This window comes from Nerophis lumbriciformis, linkage group LG04, assembly GCF_033978685.3.
Source record: "Nerophis lumbriciformis linkage group LG04, RoL_Nlum_v2.1, whole genome shotgun sequence".
In the NCBI taxonomy this organism is placed as follows: domain Eukaryota; kingdom Metazoa; phylum Chordata; class Actinopteri; order Syngnathiformes; family Syngnathidae; genus Nerophis; species Nerophis lumbriciformis.
In genome coordinates this window covers 39247988-39265000 of record NC_084551.2, presented here as the reverse complement: position 1 = coordinate 39265000, position 17013 = coordinate 39247988, and the positions used below count along the sequence as shown (strand labels likewise).

Sequence of the window (17013 nt, the reverse complement as noted above, 5' to 3'; positions counted from 1 at the left end):
GATAATTTTATGAAGTGCTAAGTATCATCATATATAATAATAATGACACACATAATGCCAATATTTGACCAGTAATAATATCAGCTCCACTGTGAGTAAGAACAACTGCTGAGAAGTAGAAAATCAATCATCAATCAATCAATGTTTATTTAAATAGCCCTAAATCACAAGTGTCTCAAAGGGCTGCACAGGCCACAACGACATCCTCGGTACGGAGCCCACATAAGGGAAAGGAAAACTCACCCCAGTGGTACGTCAATGTGAATGACTATGAGAAACCTTGGAGAGGACCGCATATGTGGGTAATCCCCCCCCCCAGGGGAGACCGAATGCAATGGATGTCGAGTGGGTCTGACATAATATTGTGAGAGTCCAGTCCATAGTGGATCCAACATAATAGTAAGAGTCCAGTTCATAGTGGGGCCAGCAGGAAACCATCCCGAGCAGAGACGGGTCAGCAGTGCAGATATGTTCCCAACCGATGCACAGGCGAGCGGTCCACCCCGGGTCCCGACTCTGGACAGCCAGCACTTCATCCATGGCCACTGGACCTGTGTGTCTCCCTCTCCACAAGGGAGAGGGGGGAGCAGAGAAGAAAGGAAAAGAAACTGCAGATCAACTGGTCTAAAAAGGGGGGCTATTTAAAGGCTAGAGTATACAAATGAGTTTTAAGATGGGACTTAAATGCTTCTACTGAGGTAGCATCTCTAACTGTTACCGGGAGGGCATTCCATAGTACTGGAGCCCGAATAGAAAACGCTCTATAGCCCGCAGCTATTTTTTTGGGCTCTGGGAATCACTAATAAGCCGGAGTTCTTTGAACGCAGATTTCTTGCCGGGACAAATGGTACAATACAATCGACAAGATAGGCTGGAGCTAGACCGTGTAGTATTTTATACGTAAGTAGTAAAACCTTAAAGTCACATCTTAAGTACACAGGAAGCCAGTGCAGGTGAGCCAGTATAGGCGTAATATGATCAAACTTTCTTGTTCTTGTCAAAAGTCTAGCAGCCACATTTTGTACCAACTGTAATCTTTTAATGCTAGACATAGGGAGACCCGAAAATAATATGTTACAGTAATCCAGACGAGACGTAACGAACGCATGAATAATGATCTCAGGGTCGCTAGTGGATAAAATAGAACAAATGTTAGCGATATTACGGAGATGAAAGAAGGCCGTTTTAGTAACGGCCTTCTTGTGACTCCGTAATATTGCTAACAAATGTGACTCAAACTCTCTCGTTTGAGTCACATTTTGTGTGACTCAAACGAGAGAGTTGGGTCGAAGATAATACCCAGATTCTTTAGAGAGTCGCCTTGTGTAATTGTTTGGTTGTCAAATGTTAAGGTGGTATTATTAAATAAATGTCGGTGTCTAGCAAGACCGATAATCAGCATTTTTGTTTTCTTGGCGTTGAGTTGCAAGAAGTTAGCGGACATCCATTGTTTAATTTCATTAAGACACGCCTCCAGCTGACTATAATCCGGCGTGTTGGTCAGCTTTAGGGGCATGTAGAGTTGGGTGTCATCAGCATAACAGTGAAAACTAACACTGTATTTGCGTATGATGTCGCCTAGCGGCAGCATGTAATATCTGGAGACCGCAGGGCCAAGAACCGAACCCTGAGGAACTCCGCACGTTACCTTAACATAGTCCGAGGTCACATTGTTATGGGAGACGCACTGCATCCTGTCAGTAAGATAAGAGTTAAACCACGACAAGGCTAAGTCTGACATACCAATACGTGTTTTGATACGCTCTAATAAAATATTATGATCGACGGTATCGAAAGCAGCGCTAAGATCAAGAAGCAGCAACATAGATGACGCATCAGAATCCATCGTTAGCGGTAGATCATTAGTCATTTTAGCGAGGGCTGTCTCCGTAGAGTGATTTGCCCTGAAACCGGATTGAAAAGGTTCACAGAGCTTGTTAGACACTAAGTGTTCATTTAGCTGCTGTGCGACAATTTTTTCGAGGATTTTCGAAATAAACGGAAAGTGGGACACCGGTCGGTAGTTTACCATGAGGTCAGGATGGAGGTTAGGTTAAAACATTTTCATTTATTTTTTATTTTGTCAAGTAATGCCAAATGTTGCACGACTCAAGTAGGTGTGGATTTAAGATTGAAGAAGATCCTGGGTCTTAGCCTAAGTCTAGACAACATAATATGTGTTTAGAAATGCAGAAGGTGTGCTCTGGTAGATGTTGGTGTGGTGCCAAACATATAGACAGTAATTGTGATGGTGCGCTGGAATGATCCAGTGGTAAGAAAATGCATGTTGAAATACGTTTTTTTCAATTTCAATTCAGTTTTTTTCAATTAAAAAATATGCCAACAGACACCAAAACAAAGTAATCAAATTTGTTTTGGAGTACCCTGCCTTCCACTGGAGTGCAGCTGGGATAGGGGAGCCTGAATAGATATTAAGTCTAATATTTTTTTTATTTCTGATAGTCCAACTATGTTGACATGCACATTGTTGGAAGAGTCTCTCTCCATTGCAGCGTAATAGCCTCGTTTGTCACTGCCATTTGTGCGTAACAGTTTTTAGCCTTGATAAATCACATTGCTGCCGCTAAATGATTATTTGGGGGTTAAATCACCTAAATGATTCCCGAGCGCGGCCACCGCTGCTGCTCACTGCTCCCCTCACCTCCCAGTGGGTGGAATAAGGGGATGGGTCAAATGCAGAGGGTAATTTTACCACACCTAGTGTGTGTGCAATTATCAGTAGTACTTTAACTTTATCTACATCTCCTCATCCCAGTATTGTGAGCACTTTAATCATCAGCATATATTCTGCATATACATAAAGACAGACACACTAAATGGATTTTTTGCTTGCACAACCCCATGATGCAGAGACGACAGGCGTGGCGCACGTTAACATGACTTTAATGTCAAAAAACAAGGTATTATATATATATATATATATATATATATATATATATATATATATATATATATATATATATATATATATATATATATATATATGTGTATATAAGTAACAGCGCAGCTGGGAAGTGCACAGGGAACATGCTATACAAGCTGAATGACAAAAAAAACAATGATCGAGCCCTGTGTGCAGGGCAAGGCAAGGCTGGCATATAAAGAAGCTTGATTGGCAGCCTGGAACAGGTGAGCCCAGATTGCCTTTCAGGGACAGGTGAGACAGTGCTCAGGCCAGAGGAGTGGTGAAGGAAAACAGGAAGTTCAACAAAAGTAAGAGCACAGGAAATTAACTTCATACAGAAATGAGGAAAATACAAAATAAAATCAGGTCTGCTACGACATGTCCTGACACATATTTATAGAGTGCTACAGTATGCCATTCTTTTAAAAATGAGCAAAATGAACAATGCTTCAGTGATCCACCACATTACAACTGCATGTACAATATAACTACAATTTTACCGCTGTACAATTTTCATATTTAGGCTCTAACAAATACAACATATCCACAATTAAAGAAATGTCAATTGTGAAATATATGGATATGTGTATATAATTTAAAGTACATGTCTGTTTTTTCATGCAAGTATTAACTTTATTTCGTGTTGACACCATCTGACGTCGATAGTAAAAAAAAAAAAAGTGTAGGAATACACACATTTTCCGGTATATATTTTTTTCAGTATGCGTACACACATTTCACCCATGCTGACGGAACTATTTTGTCTGCTGCAACCTTGATAAATGAGGTCTCTGGTCTTAATTAAGCCCAAAACATAAAGCTATATCCAAGGCTCGGCAAAAAATACGGAGCCAAACAAAAAGTAGTAGCATAAAGCTCAACAAAAAAAAAGGAAGACCTACCAAAGCAAAGAAAAAGTCGTCTGCAAAGGGCGTATAGGAGAGGGCCAGTAAAATAGGGAATGCCCGCAAACATCCAGTCGTCCCTCGTCACATTGTGCTTCAAATATTGTGACTTCACTAAGAAAAACAAGGCATAAAGTACATATTTAATATTGCCTAAGTTAGGTGTTGTATTAAGTTGTGTGTCTTAAGTGCGGTAGTGTTGTCCAGATACCAATATTTTGGTACCGGTACCAAAATTATTTCGATACTTTTTGGTATTTTTCGATACTTTTCTAAAAAAAGGGGACCACAAAAAGTTGCATTATTGGCTTTAATTTAACCAAAAATCTTGGGTTACATTAAACATATGTTTATTATTGCAAGTTTGTCCTTAAATAAAATAGTGAACATACAAGACAACTTGTCTTTTATTAGTAAGTAAACAAACAAAGGCTCATAATTTAGTCTGCTGACATATGTAGTAACATATTGTGTCATTTTCCATTCTATTATTTTGTCAGAATTATTAAGAACAAGCGGTAGAAAATGAATTATTAATCTACTTGTTCATTTACTGTTAATATCTGCTTACTTTCTCTTTTAACATGTTTTATCTACACTTCTGTTAAAATGTAATAATCACTTATTCTTCTGTTGTTTGGATGCTTTACATTTGTTTTGGATGATACCACAAATTTAAGTATCAATCCGATGCCAAGTAGTTACAGGATCATACATTGGTCATATTCAAAATCCTCATGTGTCCAGGGACATATTTCCTGAGTTTATAAACATAATATACATTTAAAAAAAATGAAAGAAGATGTTGTGATGCCAAAAAATATCGACATAATCATAGTAGTATTGACTAGATACGTTTCTGTACTTGGTATCATTACAGTGGATGTTAGGTATAGATCCACCAATGCCGTTTGTTTACATTTTGACGCTGGTGAACTACGGTGTGTAGTGAAGCATGTTTAGCTTTTCCTCGTCCTGCAGGGATGATACTTGTAAGAAACTCACTTTATTTGTCGGTGGTCCGGTACTTTTCAGAGGCGGTATAGTACCGAATATGATTCATTAGTATTGCGGTAATATACTAATACCGGTATACCGTACAATCCTACAGTGCGGTATTTGTCTTGATTTATATCATTATGTTGTGGCAATAAAAATATTCACATCTCCCACCCCCACCAAGGACTGTTTTTGCTGCAGGACTCTGGAAAAAGGTTCCCCAGTCTCCGTAACAGAAATTCCAGGTTTTGGAACAGCTTCTTCCCACAGGCCATAAGACTTTTGAACACCAAAAATATTCCCTCATTTCCCCCACAAACCCCGTTCAGAACTACCTCACTGGACTGTAAAAAAAAAATATATATAACATACATCACAAGTGTACAATATATTTATTTTATGTAAATACTGCTGCTTCTGTTTTAATTTATTTAAAGACTTGCTGCTGTTTTTACTATGCAAATAGTTGCTGCTATTTTTATCCTGCACTACAACATGCAATTTGCAAGGAAATGTTCTTATCTGCACTGTAAAGAAACACATTTGAATGACAATAAAGAAAGTCTAAATGTAAGTCTATTGATCTAGGGCGGGGGTGTCAAATGTATGGCCCGCGGGCCGGCTCAGGCCCGTGAACAGGTTTTATCCGGCCCGCGGGATGAGTGTGCTGAGTATAAAAATGAGCCAAAATTTTTGAATGAAAGAAACTGCTCTTCTAAATGTGTCCACTAGATGTCACAATAGCAATTATTTGTATCTTTGTAGATGATCCTCCATATGTAAAAACAATAAACCACATGATGTTAGTGCACCAGTCGAGGAAAATGAGCAAACTACATAAATAACATCCTGTAATTTGATTTTGATATTATTTTTTTTATTGTGATGGATTGAAAATTAACACCAGTTAATTAATTTTGACTGATGAACATTATCACATAATGTATTCAGAAAGTACAAATAACGACAGATAAAGATAGAATACTATTAAGTAAGTGTAAAAAAAAACCAACAACATTATGATTCGTACATTTCCAGAATGTGCTTGTTCTGTTTTCAAACAAAGAAAACAATCTAAAGTTGTCTTTATTTTTAAGTTATCGTGCCGTAATTTTACCAGTCCGGCCCACTTGGGAGTATATTTTTCTTCATGTGGCCCCCGATCTAAAATGAGTTTGACACCCCTGCTCTAGGGTGACCAACTGTCAATTTCACCAACCTTTTGCATAATACCACCAAACCCCGCCCCCCCCAGCCCTGTCCACCTCAACCGACACACGGAGGTGGAAGTGGGGGGTGGAGGGTGGGGGGTGGGGGGGGGGTTGGTGGTAGAGGGGGTGTATATTGCAGCCCGGAAGAGTTTGGGCTGCATGGGATTCTGGGTATTTGTTTTGTTGTGTTTATATTGTGTTACGGTGCGGATGTTCTCCCGAAATGTGTTTGTCATTCTTGTTTGGTGTGGATTCACAGTGTGGCGCACATTTCTAACAGTGTTAGGGTTATTTATACGGGCACCGTCAGTGTAACCTGTATCGCTGTTGGCCAAGTATGCGTTGCATTTACATGTGTGCGCACATATTTTGTGATCGGGCCGGCAGGTTGTTAGAATTGATGAAAAGCAGACGTGACGACAGCTCGTGGAGGACGATAAACGCAGTGCCTTTAAAGCACGCCCCCAAGACTGTGGTCCGGGTGGACTACGAGGTATAATGACTGATGAACAACTTCGTTCGATAATGAAGGTTGCCTCAGCTCAAAGCCTGAGCCCCGACATTAATTGACTAGCATTCAAGAAAAGATGGCAGATATCTGGCTTGGGCACATCAGATTAGATCAGTGTGTTGCAAATTGAGCAGTTTAAAGTCCTGAATGGTTGCTTTATTCATTGTTATTTTATTTTCTAATTTATTAGCCTGTGGAAAAAATTAATGTTGATATTTACCTCAGAAGGCAGCAAATAGAAAAGAGGCATTACATTTTTATTTAAATTGTATTTAATATGCCATTGATATTTTTTAATTATTATTATTATTATTTTAAACTCGATTTTGCATGTCACTATAAAGTTATATAAGCCTTGCTTGTTCAATATTCAATGCAAAACTTGTTTGGGTTCCTATTAAAAGGTTAATTTGTTCAACCTTGGCCCGCGGCTTTGTTCAGTTTTAAATTTTGGCCCACTTTGTATTTGAGTTTGATACCCCTGCACTACATCAAAAAGTCAATATTGTCATAAAGTGGCCTCATATGGTTAGACATAATGTGACGGAACAGAATGCTAATCTGCATTGTTTTCTTCATCAGGTTACATCAGCGACTACATCAGCCCGTCTGTGTACGATGGCGAGAGTGACGGCGGGATCAAGGTGCCCTCCCCGGACCCCCTCTACGATGGCATCCACAGTGACTACGGTGCCCCGGATTCGGAGTCCCCGGACAGCCCGGGCTCGGAACTCACCGACGGCTACATCAACGGCGACGCCGCCGTCAGCGAAGGCTACACAGTGGACGCCTTCTTCATCACAGACGGCCGCTCGAGGAGGAAAGCCATGGGCAGCCCTCGCAGCATCCAGAGGCATACGTGCAACGAGTGCGGCAAGACCTACGCCACCTCGTCCAACTTGAGCCGGCACAAACAGACGCACCGCTCGCTGGACAGCAAGCTGGCCAAAAAATGCCCCACCTGCGGCAAAGTGTACGTGTCCATGCCCGCCATGGCCATGCACCTGCTCACGCACGACCTCAAACACAAGTGCGACGTGTGCGGCAAAGCGTTCAGCCGGCCGTGGCTCCTGCAGGGCCACATGCGCTCCCATACGGGCGAGAAGCCCTTCGGGTGTGCCCAGTGCGGGAAGGCCTTCGCAGACCGCTCGAACCTGCGCGCTCACATGCAGACCCACTCCACCTTCAAACACTTCAAGTGCAAACGCTGCGACAAGACCTTCGCGCTCAAGAGTTACCTGAACAAGCACTACGAGTCGGCCTGCTTCAAAGGCCCCTTCTCCCCTCTCGGGCCACATGATGCATGACCCCGCCCACTTCCCTCCCTCCCTTGCAAACACAAACTAATCCACTCCTGCAAACTGTTTTTCTTCAGACCTCTCTCTCTCTCTCTCTCTCTCTCTCGCTCTTCCACGCTCACATTGTGCACCTCGCTTTCCCCTGGAGCCAATTAACGCTGATGAAGATAGCACAATTTTTCCCACCTTGACATCAAGGACTGGACTGTTTTACGCATGCACTTCCAGACAAAAACAAACTGTTCACCTCTTCTTTCTGCTCTGTACAGAGGCAATAGTAATACCACTGATAGGAATATAGCTTCTATCTATACATGGATTATGATGATGAGGATGACACGGAGCTAACGGCTGGCTTCCTCTCTGCACTATGACGCTTACAACCACTTTTTTTTGGAGGAATAATAGTAATAATTATAGTAATGATGATAATAATGCACCAAGTGACCATATTCTCTCCACTACTGAGGAAAAACATATTTATTATTATTTATTTATCTATTTATTTATTATGAATGTGTTTTTTATTTTGTATTTGTGTATTTTTTTATTCACAACAGGCCAAAGCATATGCCACTTTTTTGTGCTATTTTTTCTGTTGTTTTTTTTCTCCACAAATTGCATGCAAAAACACACAAAAAAACTATGCCAACATATTAGAGGTTTTTTTTTTTTTTCTTTGCCAAAATTCTACACATAGAACCGAGGGGCAATATTTTTCTCTTGGCGCCTCTGTAGGACTTTTTTCGAAGCAATAATCACACTAATGCATGGTATTTTACGAAGTATTACCTACTACTGTATAGCAGTTTGAAAAATCAGGTATGTTTTACTTCACCTATAGTCAATGAAACAGAAAAAGGCAAATATTACAGACATCAGGGATAATGCCAATGTAGTGTTAGCGAAAGAAAAAAAAAAAAGAAAAGAAAAACGTATTTTCCTCTGGTGTTATGCACTGCCTGCCTCTTAGTGAGTAGAACTAATGTAGGGTTTTAGGGAAGAGAGCTGGGATCGGCCGCATAAAAAACACAATCCTAAATATAAAAGTAAAAAAAAAAAAAGAAATAAAAAAAACACCCCTGCGGTGATCTGCAGGTGCATGAATCTGAAGTGAAGGTTCAGCAAGTTGGATGTTGCACTGTGGTCAAGTTGAAATGCAATGCATTATTCAACCGCACTTCCTTTTAAACCATAAAGCGTGCATTCTTAGACCGCGGAGAAAAAGCCTGCACTTATATAGCTGGATGGTCTTGCACCTTCACGGTCACACTTCTTTAACATCAGTCAGAGCCATACATTCCCAGTGATTCAGTAGATGATGCTATAGAGAACAATGCACATGGCTGACTGCAGTGCGGCTGAGGCCAGCTCTCTAACCCCCACCAAAAAAACAACAACATCCAATGCAGATTCCTGGAGCTTCCCTGGAGAAACACGGAGAACATACGCACGAAAAAAAAAAAAAAAGATTGCCGTTACGTAAGCTTGCATAGCCACACACTCCGAGAACATCTGTCCGATTAAACGCCTCACATCCCTTTTCCAACAATTGGAGAATAATAGGTTTGATATGAACAAGAGATTCTCTCACAAAGAACATGTGATAATTGCAGCACTTCCTCAGGCGTGTTTAACCTTTATTTCATCCGAGATGAAGAGTTTAGGATTCAATTGGTGATTCAGCTTTCTTTCAGAACGTTTTTTTAGGGGTTCTAAGGACAAAAGCAATGATGGCCTACTTTCACCTTCATCTCAGACATAAAGTAACACAAACACATCTGAGAAGGTTGTGAAGAGTGTCCGCCCTGAGATCGGTAGGTTGTGAGTTCAAACCCCGGCCGAGTCATACCAAAGACTATAAAAATGGGACCCATTACCTCCCTGCTTGGCACTCAGCATCAAGGGTTGGAATTGGGGGTTAAATCACCAAAATGATTCCCGGGCGCGGCCACCACTGCTGCTCACTGCTCCCCTCACCTCCCAGGGGGTGATCAAGGGTGATGGGTCAAATGCAGAGAATAATCTCGCCACACCTAGTGTGTGTGTGACAATCATTGGTACTTTAACTTTTAACTTTAAGGCGGCAGTTTTGTACGGATGTGTTATGTTGCCCATCTGATCTTGAGCCTTTGAAAAATGAGCCTCAAATGCACTGCAAATTTTTTATCCAGGACTTTAAAAAATATTAAATATGTATATACAAACCCCGTTTCCATATGAGTTGGGGAATTGTGTTAGATGTAAATATAAATGGAATACAATGATTTGCAAATCATTTTCAACCCAAATTCAGTTGAATATGCTACAAAGACAACATATTTGATGTTCAAACTGATAATTTTTTTTTTTTGCAAATAATCATTAACTTTAGAATTTGATGCCAGCAACACGTGACAAAGAAGTTGGGAAAGGTGGCAATAAATACTGATTAAGTTGAGGAATGCTCATCAAACACTTATTTGGAACATCCCACAGGTGAACTGGCTAATTGGGAACAGGTGGGTGCCATGATTGGGTATAAAAGTAGATTCCATGAAATGCTCAGTCATTCACAAACAAGGATGGGGCGAGGGTCACCATTTTGTCAACAAATGCGTGAACAAATTGTTGAACGGTTTATGAAAAACCTTTCTCAACCAGCTATTGCAAGGAATTTAGGGATTTCACTATCTACGGTCCGTAATATCATCAAAGGGTTCAGAGAATCTGGAGAAATCACTGCACGTAAGCAGCTAAGCCCGTGACCTTCGATCCTTCAGGCTGTACTGCATCAACAAGCGACATCAGTGTGTAAAGGATATCACCACATGGGCTCAGGAACACTTCAGAAACCCACTGTCAGTAACTACAGTTGATCGCTACATCTGTAAGTGCAAGTTAAAACTCTCCTATGCAAGGCGAAAACCGTTTATCAACAACACCCAGAAACGCCGTCGGCTTCGCTGGGCCTGAGCTCATCTAAGATGGACTGATACAAAGTGGAAAAGTGTTCTGTGGTCTGACGAGTCCACATTTCAAATTGTTTTTGGAAACTGTGGACGTCGTGTCCTCCGGACCAAAGAGGAAAAGATTCATCCGGATTGTTATAGGCGCAAAGTTGAAAAGCCAGCATCTGTGATTGTATGGGGGTGTATTAGTGCCCAAGACATGGGTAACTTACACATCTGTGAAGGCGCCATTAATGCTGAAAGGTACATACAGGTTTTGGAGCAACAAATGTTGCCATCCAAGCGATGTTACCATGGGCGCCCCTGCTTATTTCAGCAGGACAATGCCAAGCCACGTGTTACATCAACGTGGCTTCATAGTAAACGAGTGCGGGTACTAGACTGGTCCGCCTCTAGTCCATACCTGTCTCCCATTGAAAATGTGTGGCGCATTATGAAGCCTAAAATACCACAACGGAGACCCCCGGACTGTTGAACAACTTAAGCTGTACATCAACCAAGAATAGGAAATAATTCCACCTGAGAAGCTTAAAAACGTTTATGAGTTTGAACATCAAATATCTTGTCTTTGTAGTGCATTCAACTGAATATGGGTTGAAAAGGATTTGCAAATCATTGTATTCCGTTTATATTTACATCTAACACAATTTCCCAACTCATATGGAAACGGGGTAAGTATATACAGTCGCGATCAATAGTTTACATACACTTGTAAAGGAGATAATGTCATGGCTGTTTTCAGTTTGTAATAATTTCTACAGCTCTTATTTTTTGTGATACAGAGTGATTGGAGCACATACTTCTTTCTTTTTGGGGACGGCGTGGTGAAGTTGGGAGAGTGGCCGTGCCAGCAATCTGAGGGTTACTGGTTCAATCCCCACCTTCTCTCATTCTAGTCACGTCCGTTATGTCCTTAAGCAAGACACTTCACCCTTGCTCCTGATAGGTCCTGGTTAGCGCCTTGCATGGCAGCTCCCGCCATCAGTGTGTGAATGTGTGTGTGTGAATGGGTGAATGTGGAAATAGAGTCAAAGCGCTTTGAGTTCCTTAAAATAGTAGAAAAGCGCTACACAAGTATAACCATTTGACATTTTTATCACAAAAAACATTTATGAAGTTTTTTTTTATTAATGAATTTATTATGGAAAATGTTACCAAATCTGCTGGGTCAAAAGTATACATACAGCAATGTTAATATTTGGTTAAATGTCCCTTGGCAAGTTTCACTGCAATAAGGCACTTGTTGTAGCCATCCACAAGCTTCTGGTTGAATTTTTGACCACTCCTCTTGACAAAATTGGTGCAGTTCAGCTTAATGTGTTGGTTTTCTGACATGGACTTGTTTCTTCAGCATTGTCCACACGTTTAAGTCAGGACTTTGGGAAGACCATTCTAAAACCTTAATTCTAGCCTGATTTAGCCATTCCTTTACCACTTTTGACTTGTGTTTGGGGGTCATTGTCCTGTTGGAACACCCAACTGCGCCCAAGATCCAACCTCCGGGCTGATGATTTTAGGTTGTCCTGAAGAATTTGGAGGTAATCCTCCTTTTTCATTGTCCCATTTCCTCTCTGTAAAGCACCAGTTCCATTGGCAGCAAAACAGGCCTAGAGCATAATACTACCACCACCATGCTTGATGGTAGATATGGTGTTCCTGGGATTAAAGGCCTCACCTTTTCTCCTCCAAACATTTTTGCTGGGTATTGTGGCCAAACAGCTACATTTTTGTTTCATCTGACATCACATGGACAAAGATAAGACCTTCTGGAGGAAAGTTCTGTGATATGATGAAACAAAAAATAAAAACACTTTTAATCAATTAACTTTCATGTTGAAGCTGCAATTTTACATGCGTTGGATTCAAACACCTGCACACACCAGTGCTCTCCAGGCAAGCTCCACATCTTTCGCTCTCTAAGCACTTCCATTCTAATCATCGCCACCCTAAAAAGAAAGTAGCACAATGAAACAAACTAGTAATTCAGGTAGAGAAGTAAAATTGAAAACTTGTACTCGCTTAACCTCTCTTCATTTTTTCCCCCTTTTTTTTGTATTTCCAAGCTGAAGGGCAACTAAAATAATCATTTATTGGATGAGGGTTTGTTAAAAAAAGAAAAAAAAAAAAAAAAAAAAAAGAATGATAATAAAAAAGGATTGAGGCGTTTTTACTGCTGTACAGTGATATCCGACACACTTTATCTCAGGAGATCTAGAAGGATCTCCTGGGTCTTTTGAGCCAGTATTTAGACAATGTAAGCACAATGAACACAAAGCATTTTGTGGCACTTCATAATAAAGAACTATCTTAACCAACATATTGTCCATTTTTGATCCTTTTTTGGAGAAGAAGCTTGATGATGACTCTCTGTGCACACATGCACATATTAGCACAGTCAATATTGTATGTTTAAAGAGATGCAGATGAGATAGAGGGAGGGCACAGCGGGCTCATTAGCGCTCCTTAGGCTGGAGGCTGCCCACTGCCAGTAATGGGCTGCTTTGCTTTGCTTAAAGAAACACAGCAGTTTCCCAAATCAATATGTGGACATTTAGCCATGTTTAACTGGAAGTGTCACAGAGTCTCCTTGCACTTGCACGTCTATTTCGCCTCCAGTTACTTCAGTTGGATTCTTGACCTTCACTGACTTCAGTTCAGTTCAGTTCAGTTTCAGTTTATTTCGAACATGCATACAATACAATGTAATGCATGACCTGTTGTTTCATTACAGCATGTCCGAAAAGGAGTAAGAAGAAGCAGAGCTTATTCAATCCTATCCCTTTTCATACCATAGCAATATTATCCATATTTCCTCGTTCTCTGTAACAGAAGTGTGGTTAGAGTGTCCGCCCTGAGATTGGTAGGTTGTGAGTTCAAACCCCGGTCGAGTCATACCAAAGACTATAAAAACGGGACTGATTAGTACAAACAAGCATAGATACAAAGCAAGATTTTTATTATTAAATTTAATACGTTTATGGTTGGTTGAATATGCTTGTGGTTAGAGTGTCCCAAGGTCGTGAGTTCAAACCCAGGCTGAGTCATACCAAAGACTATAAAAATGGGACCCATTGCCTCCCTGCTTGGCACTCAGCATCAAGGGTTGGAATTGGGGGTTGAATCACCAAAAATGATTCCCGAGTGCGGCCACCGCTGCTGCTCACTGCTCCCTTCACCTCCCAGGGGGTGGAACAAGGGGATGGGTCAAATGCAAAGAGTACTTTCACCACACCTAGTGTGTGTGTGACTATCATTGGTACTTTAACTTTAGCAATGAATAAATAAATAATAACTAAACAATATACCAGAGTAAGCAAACAAATATAAAATAAATAAATAATATTTGTCTCAGTAAAAAAATAAAATAAAGAAAAAGGTTTCAAGATGTTCATCATAATTATTGTTCTGTGTACTTTGTGAACATTGTAGTTTGAACAGTGTCTTAAAGTGAATCATATTGGTGCCTTGTTTGATTTCTTTGGTTAATCCATTCCATAAATTAATTCCACATACTGATATGCTGAAGGTTTTAAGTGTTGTACGAGCATACACATGTTTTAAATTAGATTTTCCTCTAAGGTCATATTTCTGCCAAATGTATCCTCTAAAAGTGAAGAAAACCTGCTAACAAAAACCCACTTAGTCTCAGGCTGAGACTTGTGTGCTTCATATGAACTTTAATGTAAGTTTCACATCTTGGAATGGTAGTGGTTGTCACCACACCATACAGAGTCAGTGGGAACCAGATTTGATTTAGATTTACATTTATTGGTCCCCTTGGGGAAATTCATTGTCACTGCCATACATTTAAACAATAGACATTACACATCACAAAAAAAATAACAAAAAGACATCATACATGACCAACACATTTACAGGAACTGAGGCGGGCCCTCCGGAATTTGATAGTTCTGTACCTGCGCCCTGATGGTAGTGGGATGATGTATTGGTGTAGTGGGTGAGTGATATCCTGGGCTATTGTTTTTGCCAGTCGGGTGATGGACTTGTGGTTTAAGTCTGAAATGTTGGGTGTGGGTAGGCCGATGATTTTAGCTGCTATGTTTGTAATGCGTGTGAGTTTGGTCCGGTTGGTTACAGAAAGCATGGTGATAAAACAAGTGGAACAGTACAGAAGGATGGGTTGAACAATGCTTTGGTAAAGTAATAACAGGAGATGAGGTGCAACGTATAGTCCTTTAAGTTTTCGGATGGCTGACAGTCTTTGTTGACTTCTTTTTTGAATGTCCGTGGTGTGCTGATCAAAGGTGAGTTTATTGTCCAAGGTTACGTCCAGGTATTTAAAAGTGTCAACTGTTTTAACTGTTTGTGTGTTTATGATGATGGGGTTCTGAGGTGAGAGGGGGTTGAACCATATTTATTTAGTTTTATTGACATTGATTTCCAGATAACTGGCTGTGCATGATTAACCACATTAACGTCTCGTTCACTGCCGAGTAATAATTTAGGCTCTTAGTTTCCATTGCCTTTAATAATCTGCAATTCCACTTCTCCATTTCCTCGACACCATAGATCCCCTTGTAGGCTGGATCATTCTGTCACATCTTCAATCAATCAATCAATCAATGTTTATTTATATTGCCCTAAATCACAAGTGTCTCAAAGGGCTGCACAAGCCACAACGACATCCTCGGTACAGAGCCCACATAAGGGCAAGGAAAAACTCACCCCAGTGGGACGTCGATGTGAATGACTATGAGAAACCTTGGAGAGGACCGCATATGTGGGTAACCCCCCCCCCCAGGGGAGATCGAATGCAATGGATGTCGAGTGGGTCTGACATAATATTGTGAAAGTCCAGCCCATAGTGGATCCAACATAATAGTAAGAGTCCAGTCCATAGTGGGGCCAGCAGGAGACCATCCCGAGCGGAGACGGGTCAGCAGCGCAGAGATGTTCCCAACCGATGCACAGGCGAGCGGTCCACCCTGGGTCCCGACTCTGGACAGCCAGCACTTCATTCATGGCCACCGGACCTGTGTAACTCCCCCTCCACATGGGAGAGGGGGGAGCAGAGGAGAAAGGAAAAGAAACGGCAGATCAACTGGTCTGAAAAAAAGGGGGCTATTTAAAGGCTGGAGTATACAAATGAGTTTTAAGATGGGACTTAAATGCTTCTACTGAGGTCGCATCTCTAACTATCTTGGCATGGTCAAGGTGATAGTGATCCAAAAAAATCGCAATCCAAAAAACACAGAGGCAAATGACAGAAAGCAGGTAAGACTACTTCTTTGAGCAGGCAACAATACAATTAGTTTTGCCGCTGGGAAAGCAAAACAAACATGAAACATAGGAAGTAGCAAACAGCTAACAAGAAACGTAAACAGCAGCACAAGGCTAGCAAGTGTTCAGCGCCAAATGGACGGCGAGACTGTTATATAGAGCCCTCACAGCGACAGGTGGGAGTCCTGATTACCAAACAAAGGCAGGGGTGCACAATCAACACTACTAGCAACAAGAGGTAGCTAAGAGAGGAAGGGAGCAGTGACAACAAAAAATAAACACGAAACATAGAAGAAGTATAGGAAAACACAAACAAGACATGCCCTTGGGAAAAAGGTCATGACAGTGACAATGAAAATTATCAGGTGCAAACCTGATGACACCTCAATGGAGGACCATTGCAAGAATATAATGTAGGAGTGGCTAAGTTGATAGTCATACAGTTGAACCTCAAAATGCTACATGTTTTAACCAAAATGTATGGCATGCAAGATTAGACTCAGTGAGCATTTTAAAGATAGAGCATCTTCAAGATCTTTGCGTTCTATTAGTGAATTAGTGATTCCCAGAGCTCAAAAAAAGTCTGCGGGCTATAGAGCGTTTTTTATTCGGGCTCCAGTACTCTGGAATGCTCTACTGGTAACAGTTAGAGATGCTACCTCAATAGAAACATTTAAGTCCCATCTTAAAACTCATTTGTATACTATAGCCGTTAAATAGACTCCCCTTTTAGACCAGTTGATCTGCCGTCTCTTTTCTGCTCTGCCCCCCTTTCCTGCGTGGAGAGTTTATTAGGTGACCACAGATGAATCGCTAGCTGTTTAAAGTCTGAACCCGGGGTGGACCACTCATCTGTGCATCAGTTGGGGGCGTCTCTGCGCTACTGACTTGTCTCCATTCAAGATGATCCCCTGATGGCTCCACTATGGACTGGACTCTCACACTATTAACTAGATCCACTGGACGTCCAT

General features: G+C 41.1%; 1 protein-coding gene across 1 annotated transcript in view; it reads left to right on the top strand.

Moving 5' to 3' along the window:
- The window catches only part of LOC133601660 (transcriptional repressor scratch 1-like), a 38576-nt gene extending 25460 nt beyond the window's left edge, over positions 1-13116 (top strand). Inside the window, exon 2 of the mRNA XM_061954788.1 lies at positions 7135-13116. Within this exon, the coding sequence (XP_061810772.1) occupies positions 7135-7859 (725 nt within the window). The 3' untranslated portion in view covers positions 7860-13116. The remainder of the gene's footprint in view (positions 1-7134) is intronic.
- Positions 13117-17013: the final 3897 nt, after the last annotated feature.